General features: G+C 41.6%; 1 protein-coding gene across 1 annotated transcript in view; it reads right to left on the bottom strand.

Annotated features, from left to right (window-relative positions):
* Positions 1–4433: 4433 nt before the first annotated feature.
* LOC116520660 (sodium channel protein type 5 subunit alpha-like) overlaps positions 4434–15498 on the bottom strand; it is a 62342-nt gene continuing 51277 nt past the window's right edge. Inside the window, exons 18-22 of the mRNA XM_032234942.1 lie at positions 14045–14101; positions 12840–12981; positions 11171–11271; positions 7988–8258; positions 4434–5590 (exon numbers count right to left, since the gene is read on the bottom strand). Coding sequence (XP_032090833.1) covers positions 4434–5590; positions 7988–8258; positions 11171–11271; positions 12840–12981; positions 14045–14101 — 1728 coding nt within the window. The remainder of the gene's footprint in view (positions 5591–7987; positions 8259–11170; positions 11272–12839; positions 12982–14044; positions 14102–15498) is intronic.

Here is a 15498-nt window from a genome sequence, read left to right as displayed (position 1 = left end):
GCTTGACCCCCCTCCTCTCTTTGGCAGGCTCTCAAATATTGGAAGACTGCTATCCTGTCTCCCCTGGCCCTTCTCTTCACTAGCCAGGGCCGGGTACTTACAATTGTTCCTCATATGTTTTAGCCTCCAGTCCCCTAATCATCTTGTTTGCTGTCCTCTGCACTTTTTCTAGAGTCTCAACATCTTTCTTATAGTGTGGTGACCAAAACGGGATGCAGCATTCTAGGTGTGGTCTTACTAAGGCTTGATAGAGTGTTTCACTGTCAGATAAGGGTCTAATCTAGAATGCCACATTATTGGATCCAGACTTTTTTTTTTTTTACATATGGTTTGTCAAGCATGTATGAGAAAACAAGTATAAGTATGCATATAACATATAAACCTATGGGTATAAGCAAGTATGCCTATATACATAAGAAATGTATGATGATTGTAATGATGTCATCATCAGCCACAAGTTTAAATGTCCCAAAGGGGCTTTGTCCAAAAGGCGACTGGACTTTCCTGGTTATTTTTATTGAAAAGATTTTGCTTCTCATCCAAGAAGCATCTTCACTTGTCTTCAGCATTTTCAGATGCTTCTTGGATGAGAAGCGAAATCTTTTCAAGGAAAAAAAAAACCTTGAAAAAACCCAAGCAAGTTTTGGAAAAGCATCTTTGGGACAACCATGACCGAGAATTTCCATAGACACAAATTTGAATCTTTTCCAGATGTTGGAGCCTGGATCAGCTCTTTTGAGAGTTCTAAAGGGGGTTGTAGAGATTTCCATCTTAGAAACCCCACACTATTTTACCCATCAGGGCTCTTGATGAGTTACTGAGTTAAACAGAGGCAGTTCATGAGAATAGAATAGAATAGAATTCTTTATTGGCCAAGTGTGATTGGACACACAAGGAATTTCTCTTTGGTGCATATACTCTCAGTGTACATAAAAAGACAAGATACATTCATCAAGAATCATAAGGTACAACACTTAATGATATTCATAGGGTACAAATAAGCAATCAGGAAACAATCAATATAAATCGTAAGGATACAAGCAACAAAGTTATGTGGAAGAAGAGAAGCAAAGTCTGGGGGTATCCTTTTGCTTATCATGAAAATAGCAGTCCATGAAGGATTATTTAGTTTAGTCAAAAGTGCACTGGGGAAGGAAAGAAGAAGTAATACCTTTTTTAAAAAAAAATATATGTATAATTGCTGCATTTAACTGTAGCGCAAAAGACAACCCTGGCTTTGATTAATAATTGTCATAAAACACAGCATTTGAATAATGGTAGATTTTTGTATATTTTATTAACATCTGCTGCAGACTTCATTAGCTCTTCAAAAGCCCATGACTGGACACCCTTTTGATCAAGATAGGGATAATTAACTAACATGTCACAATAATATAAAGTAGCAATAGCAATAGCAGTAGACTTATATACCGCTTCATAGGCCTTTCAGGCCTCTCTAAGCGGTTTACAGAGAGTCAGCATATTGCCCCCAACAATCTGGGTCCTCATTTTACCCACCTCGGAAGGATGGAAGGCTGAGTCAACCCTGAGCCGGTGAGATTTGAACCGCTGACCTGCTGATCTAGCAGTAGCCTGCAGTGCTGCATTTAACCACTGCGCCACCTTGGCTGTACCAGTAGCTGCACCAGTAGCTGTTGCAACATCCTATATAGATCACTAAATAGCTTTGAATACAAAACGCAGCCCCTCTTGGCTACCCAAGTCCTACAAAGGAGTTAAATTGTTTACAGGATTTAGATTCTTTGCGTGCACTTTTACTGTGGAGAAAATGAAAGTTCACACACCAAAAAGGATGTGATAGCTCTTCCAGGAAGTACAAAATCATCACTAGGTGAGTTATTTCTTTCCTTAATTTAAAGCAGAGAGACAACAGATTCTTGATTGGTTTTGTACAGTTAAAAAAAATTGCACTAAGATATTGTTAGCTTTATCATGGTTCCTTTAATAAGCCATAATTGGCTAGATTGCCAGATCACAATAAGCCAGAATGAGAGTATAAAACAGAGTTGTTTCTCTTCAAAATATAGCAATAGCCCTTAGACTTATAGCCCGCTTCACAATGCTTTAGAGCCCTCTCTAAGCAGTTTACAGAGTCAGCCTATTTGCCCCCAAACAATCTGGGTCCTCAGTTTACCAACTTCAGAAGGATGGAAGGCTGAATCAACTTTGAGCCAGTCAGAATTGAACTACTGCCAATGGGAAGAGTTAGTCTGCAATTCTGTATTCTAACCACTGGGAAGGAAGGAAGGAAGGAAGGAAGGAAGGAAGGAAGGAAGGAAGGAAGGAAGGAAGGAAGGAAGGAAGGAAGCAATAGCACTTACTTATATACCACTTCACAGTGCTTTAAAACCCTAAGTGGTTTACAGAGTCAGCCTATTGCCCCCAACAATCTGGGTCCTCATTTTACTGACCTCGGAAGGATGGGAAACTGATTTAACCTTGAGTCTATCAGAATCAAACTGCTGACAGTCACCAGAATTAGTCTGCATTACTGCATTCTAATCATTGTGCCGCCACAGTTCTTATTCTGGTTTTAATCTTAATATTCTGGTTTTCCTAAAGGATGTTTCCTTTTTCACATAGTCAAACTGCATCTGGAGCATCATGAATTTCTGTTCTGGAAAATAAACTTTGGAAATGTACAAACTGCCTTTAAGTAATAATCAGAAGAAGAAAAATGAAACATTCAGAGATGAACCATTCTCTTTTCACAAAATTTCAAAATACATTTCTAACAACACACATATATTATTTCTATTCTTAGTGTATGCTCATACATTTTCATGCTGATGTAAGTAATCCTATTTCTTACGCTATGTGAATTCATGCAAGAATCATCCTATGGGTAGAAATGTGCAAGAGTGGAATTGTTTTACAAGACTATATTAATAATTATCACACAATCTTTTATATTCTATATCAATTCTTCTGCATAGGTACATTTGGAAAATTACCATTCTCTAAGAGGCTTAATAGAGAGAACAGAATAACAGGGTTGGAAGGGATCTTGGATGCCTTGTAATCCAACCCCCTACTCGAGCAGGAGACCCTATATCATTTCAGACAAATGGTTGTCCAATCTCTTCTTAAAAACTTCCAGTGTGGGAGCAACCACAACTTATGAAGGAAGGTTGCTCCACTGGTTAATTGTTCTCACTGTCAGTAAATTTCTCCTTAATTCCAGGTTGCTTCTGTCCTTGATTAGCTTCTAATTGCTTTGAATCCCTCTTCTGTGTGGCAGCCCCTCAAATATTAGAAGACTGCTATCATGTCACCCCTAATCCTTCTTCTCATTAAACTAGGAGGCATATCCAATTCCTGCAGCTGTTCTTTGTATGTTACAGCCTCCAGTCCTTTCTTTGTGTCATCCAACCATCACTGAAAGGACACAATGTCTGTCCTTTGGCATAACACAGACTCTAGAACAGTGGTTTTCAACATGGGGCCCACACCAGTGATGGGTTTGTACCTATTCGGACTGGTTTGGTCAAACCAGTAGTAGCTTGGTGGTCTACGTCACTGGAACCAGCAGCAACCCAAGCCTGCCATGCCCCTGAACTGGTTCTCCCGGCAGCGCCATAGGCGGCACCATCTTGTTTTTTTGCTTCTGTGCATGCACAGAACAAGCAGTGCGCATCAAGCACACGCGAACAGCGCAACCCTGAGCAAACCAGCAGTAGTCTCTGTTGGAACCTACCACTGGCCATGCCCCTCGGGGGGGGGGAATTTGATTTTTAACGGGGGCAATTTGAACCTTATTTAAACCAAGTTAATGGCCTTTTATATAGCAGTAGACTTATATACCGCTTCATAGGCCTTTCAGGCCTCTCTAAGCGGTTTACAGAGAGTCAGCATATTGCCCCCAACAATCTGGGTCCTCATTTTACCCACCTTGGAAGGATGGAAGGCTGAGTCAACCCTGAGCCGGTGAGATTTGAACCGCTGACCTGCTGATCTAGCAGTAGCCTGCAGTGCTGCATTTAACCACTGCGCCACCTCGGCTCTTTTAGGCTTACTCTGCATGAGTAGAGTTTACTTTTTGAGTAAAGTAAGAATTATATGTCATGGGTGGGTGGGGGGGGAAATCAGGATTTTAGAGATGCTTAGTTGGGGCATGGCCAAAAAAAGGTTGGGAACCACTGCTCTAGAAGATATTATAAATCATTAGGGCAGAAATGACATATTGTTTCCGGAATTTTCAGTCTATCACAAAGAACAAAACATCCGGAATGTAGATGGTTGGGAAACTCTGCTGCAAGGCAATCTTTAATTCCCACTGAGGATCTGTAAGAGTTTACACTAACACTAATGGAAGAGCTCCTGAGTTAACTATTTATGACAGTATTATTATTATTATCATCTGTTTCCAGGAAAACCCTGCTGTGACAAGAGAAAAATCAGTGAGAATAACATCACTTTGTATCACCCTTATGGCCAGAGGACCCCTCCTGCTGAATGTCAGGAGTGATGCTAGTCGCATTACTGTAGGATGGAGGAATGACCACCGAAGACGAGTTCTGAGAATTACTGGACTGGCTGCCTTCATTTTCACTCAGACTGAACACCGATAAGTTTTCCTCTTCTGGAATATTCTCCAAGGAGATAGTCACATAGGGTTCCTGAGGCGCTTCCTTTCCTGCGTGCTGGAGGAGATGCATCCGAAAAGCTCTTTGAATTATGACAGCAGACTCATCCTGCTTTCTCTTGGGAGTTGTCACAATTGGCTCATAGGCAATCTTCTCCGGATATTTTTCTTCTATTTGGGACTCAAACGAGTCCATTTCTCCAGATTCTCCCAGCACCCTTTTGGTAAAAGCAAACAAAATATCCAAACAGTGGATTTTACTCCCATTGACTATCGGAAGGTCCATGGACAACAACTGATGGCTATTTGGTTTCGGTATTCGTAAAGGTTCTTCCAGGGCATCTGCAAAGTTGGAGAGTGCTGAGTAAGAGATAAACTGGGTCGCTTTGGGGTCGAATTTTGCCCAGATCTCATAAAAGATTTCAAAGTCATCGTCCCCTAGTGGCTCTGTGCTCTCTTCGGTGGCAACGTTCAAATTCTCGATGATGACAGCAATGTACATGTTGACTACAATCAGAAATGAAATAATGATGTAGCTGACAAAATAGGCAATGGCCACCTTGTTGTTGACACAGGGGCTCTTCTGTGGGGTGGATTTGATGTTCGGAGCACACTTATAGTTGTCCTGGTGGAGGAGCATTGGCCCCAGAAGCTCATCCCAGCCGGCGGAGGTTGTCATCTGGAAGAGGCAGAGCATGCTGTTGCCGAACGTCTGGAAGTTGAAAATATCGTCAATCCCTTGGACCCAACTGGCGCAGGAGAAATTAGCCATGCCAAATATAGCGTAGATGAACATGATCAGGAAGAGGAGGAGCCCGATGTTGGTGAGGGCGGGGAGGGACATCAGCAGAGCAAAAAGCAGGGTGCGCAGTCCTCTCGCACCTCGGATCAGCCTCAGGAGGCGACTGATACGGACCACTCGAATGACACGCAAGATTGTCGGCGGGAAATTGAGGCGTCGCCAAAGCTGGGTTGCTGCAAGGCCTGCAAGGGGGGGGGGGGGAAATAGACTTGCAATGAATTTGACCGCCTTGAGTCACCATGTACAAATAGGAGGCAATATAAATTTTCTAAAATAAACAAACAAACAAAAAACAAACAAACTTAAAACTCTATTCTTTAACGGAAGTAATCCTTGACTTACAACAGTTTGGTTAGTGATCGTTCAAAGTTACAACGGCACTGAAATATGTGATTGTTTTTTCACAGTTACGACCTTTGCTCCATCCCCATGGTCATGTGATCGAAATTCAGATGTTTGGCAAATGGTTCATAGTTGTGACCATTGCTGTTTTCCAAGTTATGTGATCCACTTTTGCGATCTTCTGACAAAGTCAGAAGTGGGGAAGCCAAATTCACTTAACAACCGGGTTACTAATTTAACATCTGCAGTGATTTACATAACAACAAGGGCAAGAAAGGTCATAAAGTGGGGCAAAACTCACTTAACCAACGTCTGATTTAACAACAGAAATTTTGGGCTCAATTGTGATCGTAAGTCGAGGATTACCTGTACTAGCCCTCAAATTACAACCATTTGTTTAGGAACTATTCAAGTTATGACAGCGCTGAAATAGATGTCTTATGACTGTTTTTCACAGTCATTTCAGTTCCCCATGATCAAAATTGATCAAAATTCAGTCATTCTGCATGTATTTATGACCAGAGGTGGGTTGCTGCTGGTTCGGTCTGGATCGGGCAAGCCAGTAGTAGCGGCAGCGGGAGAGCGCCCAAACCGTTAGTAAAAAAATTAGAAACCCACATCTGTTTATCATGGTTGCAATGTCCTGGAGTCATGTGACCTGCTTTATGACATTCTAACAAACAAAGGCAACGGGGAAGGCAGAATCATTTTACAACCATACCGCTAAGTTAACAGCTACAGTGATTCAATTAACAATTACGGCAAGGAAGGGCAAAATTCAGTTAACAACTATCTTGCTTACAAAGAAAATGTGGGGATCAATTGGCTCTACTGGTTGTCTTGGGGATCTTGATTAATGAAGACAAATGAAGTAACAGACCGCATCTCTGTGCAGTTCGTGCTCTTTGTAGTTTTTATCTGATTTTTGTTATTACTTTTAATGCTGTCATTTCAGCATTAATGCTGTCATATTTATGGTTTTTATTGCACTGCAAGCCAGACCAGTTCACAATGGATCGTGAGATGGGCAACATATACATTTAATTAATTAATAACATAAATAAATAAATAAATAAATAAATAAATAAATAAATAAATAAATAAATAAATAAATACATACATACATACATACATACATACATAAATAAATAAAAGCACATTTTTAATGATAGGTAACGGCAGTTGGGATCTGGCCCAAGAGAGCAAATTGGTGGATTACTTTCTTAAAATGTGTTTCACACACATACGCGGTCACAGGATCCGGAGATTCATTGGTTTGCTGCTATGCCAGTTTTCTTTTTCCAAATTCTGAATTATTTCATTTTCATGCAACACTTTACAACCAATTCTTGCAACCATGCATTCCTAAGTCTGCCTTATACAGATAGTGCTTGACTTACAACAGTTCATTTAGTGACCGTTCGAAGTTACAACTGCACTGAAAAAGTTTATAACTGTTTTTCAGAGCATCGCTGCCTCCCCGAGGTCACGTGACCAAAATTCAGGGGCTTGGCAACTGACTCATATTTATGACAGTTGCTGTGTCCTGGGGTCATGTGATCACTTTTTGTGACCTTCTGACAAGCAAAGTCAATGGGGCAGCCAGATTCACTTAACAACCATGTTACTAATTTAACAACTACAAAGACTCACTTCATAACCATGGCAAAAAGGTTGTAGAATGGGACAGGACCAGTGGTGGGATTCAAATAATTTAAGAACAGGCTCTCTGCCCTAATAACAAGCTGGGTAGGCGGGGCTCAGTGGTCATATGACTGGGTGGGTGTGGCCCACTCAATGTCTCTCACATCGATGTGCTGTTATAATGTCATAAGGGTTAACTGGTGGGGCAGTTTCTGTAAGCAGGGCAATAAAGATTAGGCTAGAAATAACACCAGAATGTTTCATTCCTTACAGGATTAGCCCTGTAGAGTGGAAAAAAACAAAAGGAGATTTCCTCCAACAACTGGTTCTCTGAATTGCTTAGAAAGTTAATAACCGGGCCTCACAAATAGATGCAAACTGGCTGAATCCCACCACTGGACAGAACTCACGTAACAACTGTCTCACTAAACAACATACATTTTGTGCTAGTGGTCCTAAGTTGAGGACTACATGTACATGTGAAGTGAAAGTTTAAGAATGTAAATAAGTATACCATGCCAAATATTATCTGCTTTGTAGCTTGTTAGCATTGGCAAGCTAAGGATTTTGTAAAGGAAAAAATGTCTACTTACTAATGATGGAAAGAATGACGACCACCAAATCAAATATGTTCCAGGAGTCTTTGAAGAAATAAAGCCTCAGAGCCAACAGCTTCATTACACACTCGCCAGTGAAGAGGGCAACAAAGACAAAGTTGATCTTTTCAAGAAGTTGATCAGCAGCCACATCTTGACCTTCATATTCCACGGCCATGACCACCACGTTTAAGAAGATAAGACTGATGATGAACAGTTCGAATGCTTGCTTGTTTACGATATCAAAAAGAAATCCTTGGAACTGGTTCTGTGGAAGGGAGGGAAAGAGAGGAAGGAAAGGAAGGAAAAGAAATGGGGAGAAAGAAGGGAAGGAGAGGGAAGGAAGGAAAGAAGGAAGGAAGGGGGAAGGAAGGAAGGAAAAGAGAAGGAAGGAGAGAGGGGGGAGGAGGGAAGATGTTAGTATCAAGATTCCAAAGCAGTTCAAATAGTTACATCAAATCCTTTGATAATTATTTATCCCAACCTAGAAGTCACCAATAGAACCTAACAGAATCAGGAAGACAGAATCGGCTACATATCCTAAAGAAGTCCTGAAAGGTTTCAAGGAGATGTTTCTATTGCTGTTGCCCCAAGTTAATCAAGTTTCTTTTTGATTCCTCTATGCGGAATCAAAGAAACTGCCCAAGAGATTTGGCCAGGGCTGCTAGGGGTTCACAGGAGAACCTCTAGCTAAGATTCTGTGCAGTTTAGAGAACCCGCAAATCGCATTCAAGGGAAGGCTGGAAACGGGCTTCTTATTGGCCTATAAAAGCCCTCTAGAGCCTGGGGAGGCTGTTTTCACCCTCCCAAAGACTCGAGGAAAGCCTCCAGAGCCCGGGGAGGGCAACCCCTCCCCCCCGTGGTGCAGGAGGTCAACTAGGCCACAATCCACCCAGCAACTGGGCAGAGAATTCCTTGCTAAATTTTTTGAAGCCCACCCTGGATTTGGCTGACCAAGTTCAAAACATTTGATTGCCTCCTTCCTGCCTGTCTGCCAAGGATTATCCTGAGGGCAGTAGTGATATATTTGATTTCCTTTTTGCAGGTAATGAGGAAAATAAGTTTGTTTCTATAAGATTCACAGCAGCTCCTGGGACCAGATGATCTTTGCTCGGTGCTTCCCAAAACTTTTCTTTCCTTATTGAAAATTGCTTATCAGAAACACCCTTTTAGGCAATTTAGGTAAAACATTAACTCCACAGGAAAAAAAATAATGGTTTATCCAAAGAAAAACTTTGGGTAATTTACTCCAGTTTGGGTAATATCTGGGGTGGGATTCAGCTAGTTCATACTGGTTCAGGTGAGCCAAACGCTAATTTTATATCTGGTTTGCCAAACCGATAGTTGCTGGACTGGCTGGCCTCACCCTCCCCTCCTCTCCCCTCCCTGGAATCTCCACGTAGCCTGTTTTGGATTCCAGGTAAGCGCAGGGCCCATACGGAGGCTCTGGGAGGGCAAAAAACGGGCCTCCCGAAAGTTCTGGAAGTCCAGAAACGGACGCAGGGGGCCTTTGGAGCTGTTTTCGCCCACCCAGAGGCTCAAGGAAAGAGTCCAGAACCTGGGGAGGGCAAAAGCACCGTCTCCTCCCCCCATCTTGGTGCAGGAGACCAAATACACCCCGACTACCATGGCCACACCCACCCAGCAACTAGGCATAGAACCAGTTGCTAAAATTTTTGAATCCCACCCTTGGGACCCACCCTTAACTGAAAGCACCTGAGGGCAGGACAAGAAGCAACAGATAGAAACTAATCGAGGTGTCAACTCTCTGTCTTGACATTCCATGCAGAGCAGTAGCAGAGCCGGATCTCAGATTACAGTAGCTGGGTTGAAATGAATGAAGCTATTGGATAACATGATTTATGACAAGTTGAAGGGAGGACAGAAACACAGGCAAAGTTCAAAAGCAGATACAGAAAGCAAAAAAGATGGCTACGAATAAGAAATGCCTAATGAAGAATGCCTAATGAAGCTGTTAATAAATCACTGCTTTTTGTATTATGAAGCAGGCATCATTACGGTACTTTACACAAGGAGAGAATCAACCTAGAACTAAGGAGAAATTTCCTGACAGTCAAAATAATTAATCCATGAATCACTGAAATTTTAAAGAAGAGATTGGACAACCCTTTGTCTAAAATGGTGTAGGGTCTCCTACTTGAGTAGCGGGTTGGACTAGAAGACCTCTTAGGCCCCTTCCAACTCTGCTCTTCTGTTATTCTGAATAACATTTTTATACTTTCTGTATTAACCAGATGTAAGGAATGCAGATTGGTTGGCATTTTCCCTGTGATTCAAGATGGCAGATTTATTGCAAACTAACCTGAGCTGACTTTGGCATAGTCTTTAAAATTTTACTTTAGTTTTATAAGAATACAACTAATCACCCGGTTATTGAGAGATTATTTGAAGGTCTGATGCATCTATTGGAACTCAATTCTGATGGTTGACCTTTCCACAGTCATGTGACTGTACTTTGGATGCTTGGCAACTGGTCTGTATTTACAACTTTTTACAATCACACAGGTGCTTTTTTCAGGATGCAACTGGACTTTCTGATTTTTCCTTGAAGACATTTCGCTTCTCACCCAAGAAGCTTCTTCAGCTCTGGCTGGATGGTGGGGAATGGAAGGGTTTCATCCGGTCAGAGCTGAAGAAACTTCTTGGATGAGAAGTAAAACATCTTCAAAGAAAAAACAAGAAAGTCCAGTTGCCTCCTGAAAAAAAGCATCTTGGGGACAATGTAAAACATCATAAAATTGGGTTGGTCTTGAGTTATAATCATGATGTGTCAGCTTTATTCTGGCCGTAACTCCTGGTCTATTTGTAACACATTGAATCTTAGCAATATCACTTACAAACTGCTTCACGGTATCTAACATACTGCTTCATGTTGCTTTTACGGCCCCTTCTAAGCCGTTTACAGAGTCAGCCTATTGCCCCCAACAATCTGGTCCTCATTTAACCAACCTCAGAAGGATGGAAGGCTGAGTCAACTTTGAGTAAGTCAGGATTGAACTCCTGGCAATTGGTAGAGTTAGCCAGCAATACTGCGTTCTAACCACTGCGCCACCAGGGCTCATGCAGGAAAAAAATGTTTTATGTTTGGCTTTACTAAAATTTCTGAAAAATCTTTCCAAGTTAACAATGCAAATGCATTGCTGTTCGCAAGAGCCTTACCAGAGGTCGTGGAATAGTCTTATGTGGTTTCTTGGTACCAAGCTTTTTTAGTGCATTATAATATTTCTTTTGATCCTCTGACAAAAAGATGAGTTCTCCACCTAGGTATAAAAGAATAACAACATTGCTATTAAATTTCTAAAGTATAATTTTTATCTGCATCTATTTATCTCTGTTCAAAAGACAAGAATTGTTCAAAGCCAAACTAAACAGCTAGTACCAATAAATAGAATTTCAAAAGACAAAGCTCTTTACAACCTGAATATTTATCGTCTTAAAGATGGAGGAACGCATTCTCTTCTAAAATACACTCTTTAATTTAACTGAAAACAAGTTCCTGAATTTGGGTACGACTATCCTAGAGTTCTAAAAAGTTAGTCATAATTATGATATAATAAGAATAAAACTTTGTGGTTCTTTAAATGAAATACTTTTTTCTCGTAATCCCTTTGTGTACTTCATAAAGTCATTTTTATTCCTTTTTTGTCTTTTTTTAGAAGTCAAAGTGACTTAGAGCTACTTTTGTTACTTCTGTTGCTTGGAGCTGCTTAATTTACTTTGTGACTCTCGTGAAAAAAAGACACGGTCTAAACTAAAATATGGCTTCTGTTTGGATTTTCTAGGACATGTCATCTGATTAACTGTATGGCCTAAAAGATTAGAGAATAAATGTGCTACCTAAGCTACTAAAGAGAGTGCTGCCAGTAAGTGAACCATTGATGGTGGTTACTAAGAAACCAGGCCAAGAGCATCTCAGGACACCTATGGGCTCCAGGAGTTAAGGAAGTGACCACTAAAAGAGTCATGCCTGGGGCAGAAGGTTTTGCTTGCACAATCTATGGAAATAAGATGATCATGTCCTTTGAGGCAGTTCTAATAATCTGGCGCCTCAAAACGTCTCATTGGTTTTGCAACAAAAGGTTAACCCAACCTGTCTTTCTGCAGACTTTCTAACTAGGATTGCGCAAGTGGTAAGGCAATACAGGTAGTCCTTGACTTACAACAGTTTGTTTAGCAACCATCCGAAGTTACAACAGCACTGAAAAAAATGACTTAGGCATTCTTAGGATCACATGATCCAAATTCAGACGCTTGGCAATCAGTTCCTATTTATGATGGCTTCATTATCCTGGGGTCACGTGATTCCCCCCTTTTGTGACTTTCTGACAAGCAAAGTCAATGAGGAAGCCAGACTCACTTAACAACTGTGTTTATTAACCGCAGTGATTCACTAAGCAATTTACCAGGAAAGATCATAAAATGAGTCCAAACTCAGATAACAAACCAGGGGTGGCATGCTACCAGTAGTGGTGGAAGCGCAAGGCTCTGCTCACCCGCCCAGACGTCATCAAGGGACGTCTGTGCATGCATGCTCCCGCTGCCGAATCGGTAGTGAAGAAAATAGAATATCATGACTGTAACAAATGTGTAACTTAGCAACATGGGTTTTGGGCTTAATTGTGGTTGTAAATCAAGGACAATCTGTATATTAAATGAGAGCAAGACGGATTAGCTTTTGTGGATTATTCCCTTTCTATATGAATCTTTCCCAGGATTTTCAACAATGTCTTCCGTAAAACACAACAACGACACACTGCCATTGGATATACTTTAAACGCTTGTAACTGTTTGTCTTCATGAGTCTTGGCTGTTTATTTATGTTAGATACTTATCTTTTTTCTTTGCTGGTTAAAATTGTCGATAACCACACCAATAAAGAGGTTCAGCATGAAGAAGGATCCAAATATAATAAAAACCACAAAGTAAATGTATGAATATACGTTGTTTTCAAAACATGGCTGGGTGGAATTCTGAAATAAGAAAAAAAAAAGTTTAATATGATACAGATGATCAATATCGTTCTTCTGGATTTCAACTTCCCTTCTTCAGGATATGCAAAATGACTAGCACTGATGATGTTGCCTAGTTTGGAGCTCAGAGACCACCAAGGACCCCTCACAGGAATCGCTCTCCAGAAGAGCATTGCAAAGGAACTGCTTTCAAAACTGGCATCTGCCCTGATCTGGAAAGCTAATGCAAAACAATACCATTTGGTTTGCATTTTCCCCCGGTCTAAGGACATCTACACTTCCTGGCTCAAAAGCCTCAGTGAAATTATTTTTTCCTTGTGGAAAAGTCAATGAGCTATTTACTCTTCTTTAATTCAAGATGCTTAATTTTACAGGAAACAAGCTAGCTGCTCAGATGGAACTAAGCTCCTGTACAACGTTTAATCCTTGATGGCTGCTGAGTCAACATTCAAGCCTTTTAGGATCCTTTCCTTTGAACTTCCCATAATGCATAAGTAAAGGTTCCCCTCATACATATGTGCTAGTCATTCCCAACTCTAGGGGGCGGTGCTCCATTTCAAAGCCGAAGAGACAGCGCTGTCTGAAGACGTCTCCATGGTCATGTGGCAGGCATGACTAAGAGTCAACCAAGCCTTGGACTCAAAGACAAAGTTACCCCTGCATGGCCCCATGGGAGTCTGACAACCAATCAGAATACAAGCTCAAATTCAAAAGCCCACAGAGGGCATAAAATCCCAGGCACTCTTAGAATCTCTTTCCTTTTTGCCCAGGACCTCAAACCATATGATCCTGTTCATCATTAAACCAAATTTGAATATTCTTATTTTCTAGTACTTAATCCCAAACCTGTGCCTAAACAATGTCAGCTGATTAATGTCAATTCTTTACTGTTTTTCTTGCCACAATGTTGACCAGCTTTTAAAATCTGCTAATATTATCTCATAGCGTCTCTGATGCTCAAGCTGGAAAACTATAGTTTTAGGGACAGTATTACAAGATTGCTAACTGAAACAGGAAGATATCTGAAAAAAAGAGATATATAGCAACTTCTTTTACAGCTTACGTCACTAGCTGAATCTACCGCGGCATACATAATGTCCATCCAGCCTTTAAATGTTGCCTGGGGGAAAAAAAACAAACGGAGATATTATTAAACCAACTTATTAAACTTTTCTATGCTTTTTCTCCTTGATTTGTCTTATATAGATAGACTTTACTGTGTTCTCAAAAATCATTGCAAACTTTCCCCGGTCTGCCATTATAGGACATCTTCTGTACTTAAAACAAAATTCATTGCTTTTTTTTCTTTAGAAATATACAAAACCCTTAATAGGTGCAGATAACAAACATTCGATTTTCTTGGGCAAAACTTAGAAATATAAAACTATGGAGTTACTTTTCCCTTACTGTATTTTTATTATTCCCACACCTTATTTATTATTCTGTTACTTTAAGCATCTAATTTTCTTGCCCTATTTACTCCAAATATTAAAACTGGGCTAGAGAATTTGAATTTGAAATGAAAGATCACAGAAAATTAAGAAGCGACGACAGTATTGACTTCATTGATCCATCTGCTTCTTTTGATGATAGAAATAGAGACACAGACTCCCAAAGACTCCCCTTTCTGGGGAAGGTTGTTGAGAAGGTGGTGGCCTTCCAGCTCCAGCGGTCCTTGGAGGAAGCAAACTATCTAGACCCCTTCCAGTCAGGCTTCAGACCCGGTTACAGCACAGAAACCGCTTTGGTCGCATTGACCGATGATCTCTGGAGGGCCAGAGATGGAGGACATTCCTCCATCCTGGTTCTCCTCGACCTCTCAGCGGCTTTCGATACCATCGACCATGGTATCCTTCTGCGACGACTGCGGGAGGTGGGAGTGGGAGGCGCCGTGTTGCGGTGGTTCTCCTCCTACCTCTCGGACAGGTCGCAGTCGGTGTTAGTGGGGGGGCAGAGATCGTCCCCTAGGCCCCTAACTTATGGGGTGCCTCAGGGCTCGGTCTTATCCCCCCTACTATTCAACATCTACATGAAACCGCTGGGTGAGATCATTCGCAGGCACGGGATTAGATACCATCAATATGCGGACGATACTCAACTGTATCTGTCCGCCCCGTGCCAACTCAATGAAGCGGCAGACGTGATGAACCGCGGCCTCGAAGCTGTTATGGACTGGATGAGGGTTAACAAGCTCGTGCTCAACCCAGAAAAGACCGAGTGGCTGTTGTGTTTCCCTCCCAGAGATTCGACCAATATTCCATCACTCAGGCTGGGGGGTCAAATTCTACACCCCTCAGAGAGGGTTCGCAACTTGGGAGTCCTCCTGGACTCACAGCTATCGTTTGACCATCATTTAATGGCTGTGACCAGGGGGGCATTCGCCCAGGTTCGCCTGGTGCGCCAGTTGCGACCCTACCTGAATCGGGAGGCTCTCACAACAGTCACCCGGGCCCTTGTGACCTCTAGGCTGGAATACTGCAACGTGCTCTACATGGGGCTGCCCTTGAAGAGCATCCG

Source organism: Thamnophis elegans, chromosome Z (genome assembly GCF_009769535.1).
Source record: "Thamnophis elegans isolate rThaEle1 chromosome Z, rThaEle1.pri, whole genome shotgun sequence".
In the NCBI taxonomy this organism is placed as follows: Eukaryota; Metazoa; Chordata; class Lepidosauria; order Squamata; family Colubridae; genus Thamnophis; species Thamnophis elegans.
This window is presented reverse-complemented; position numbering and strand designations above follow the sequence as displayed.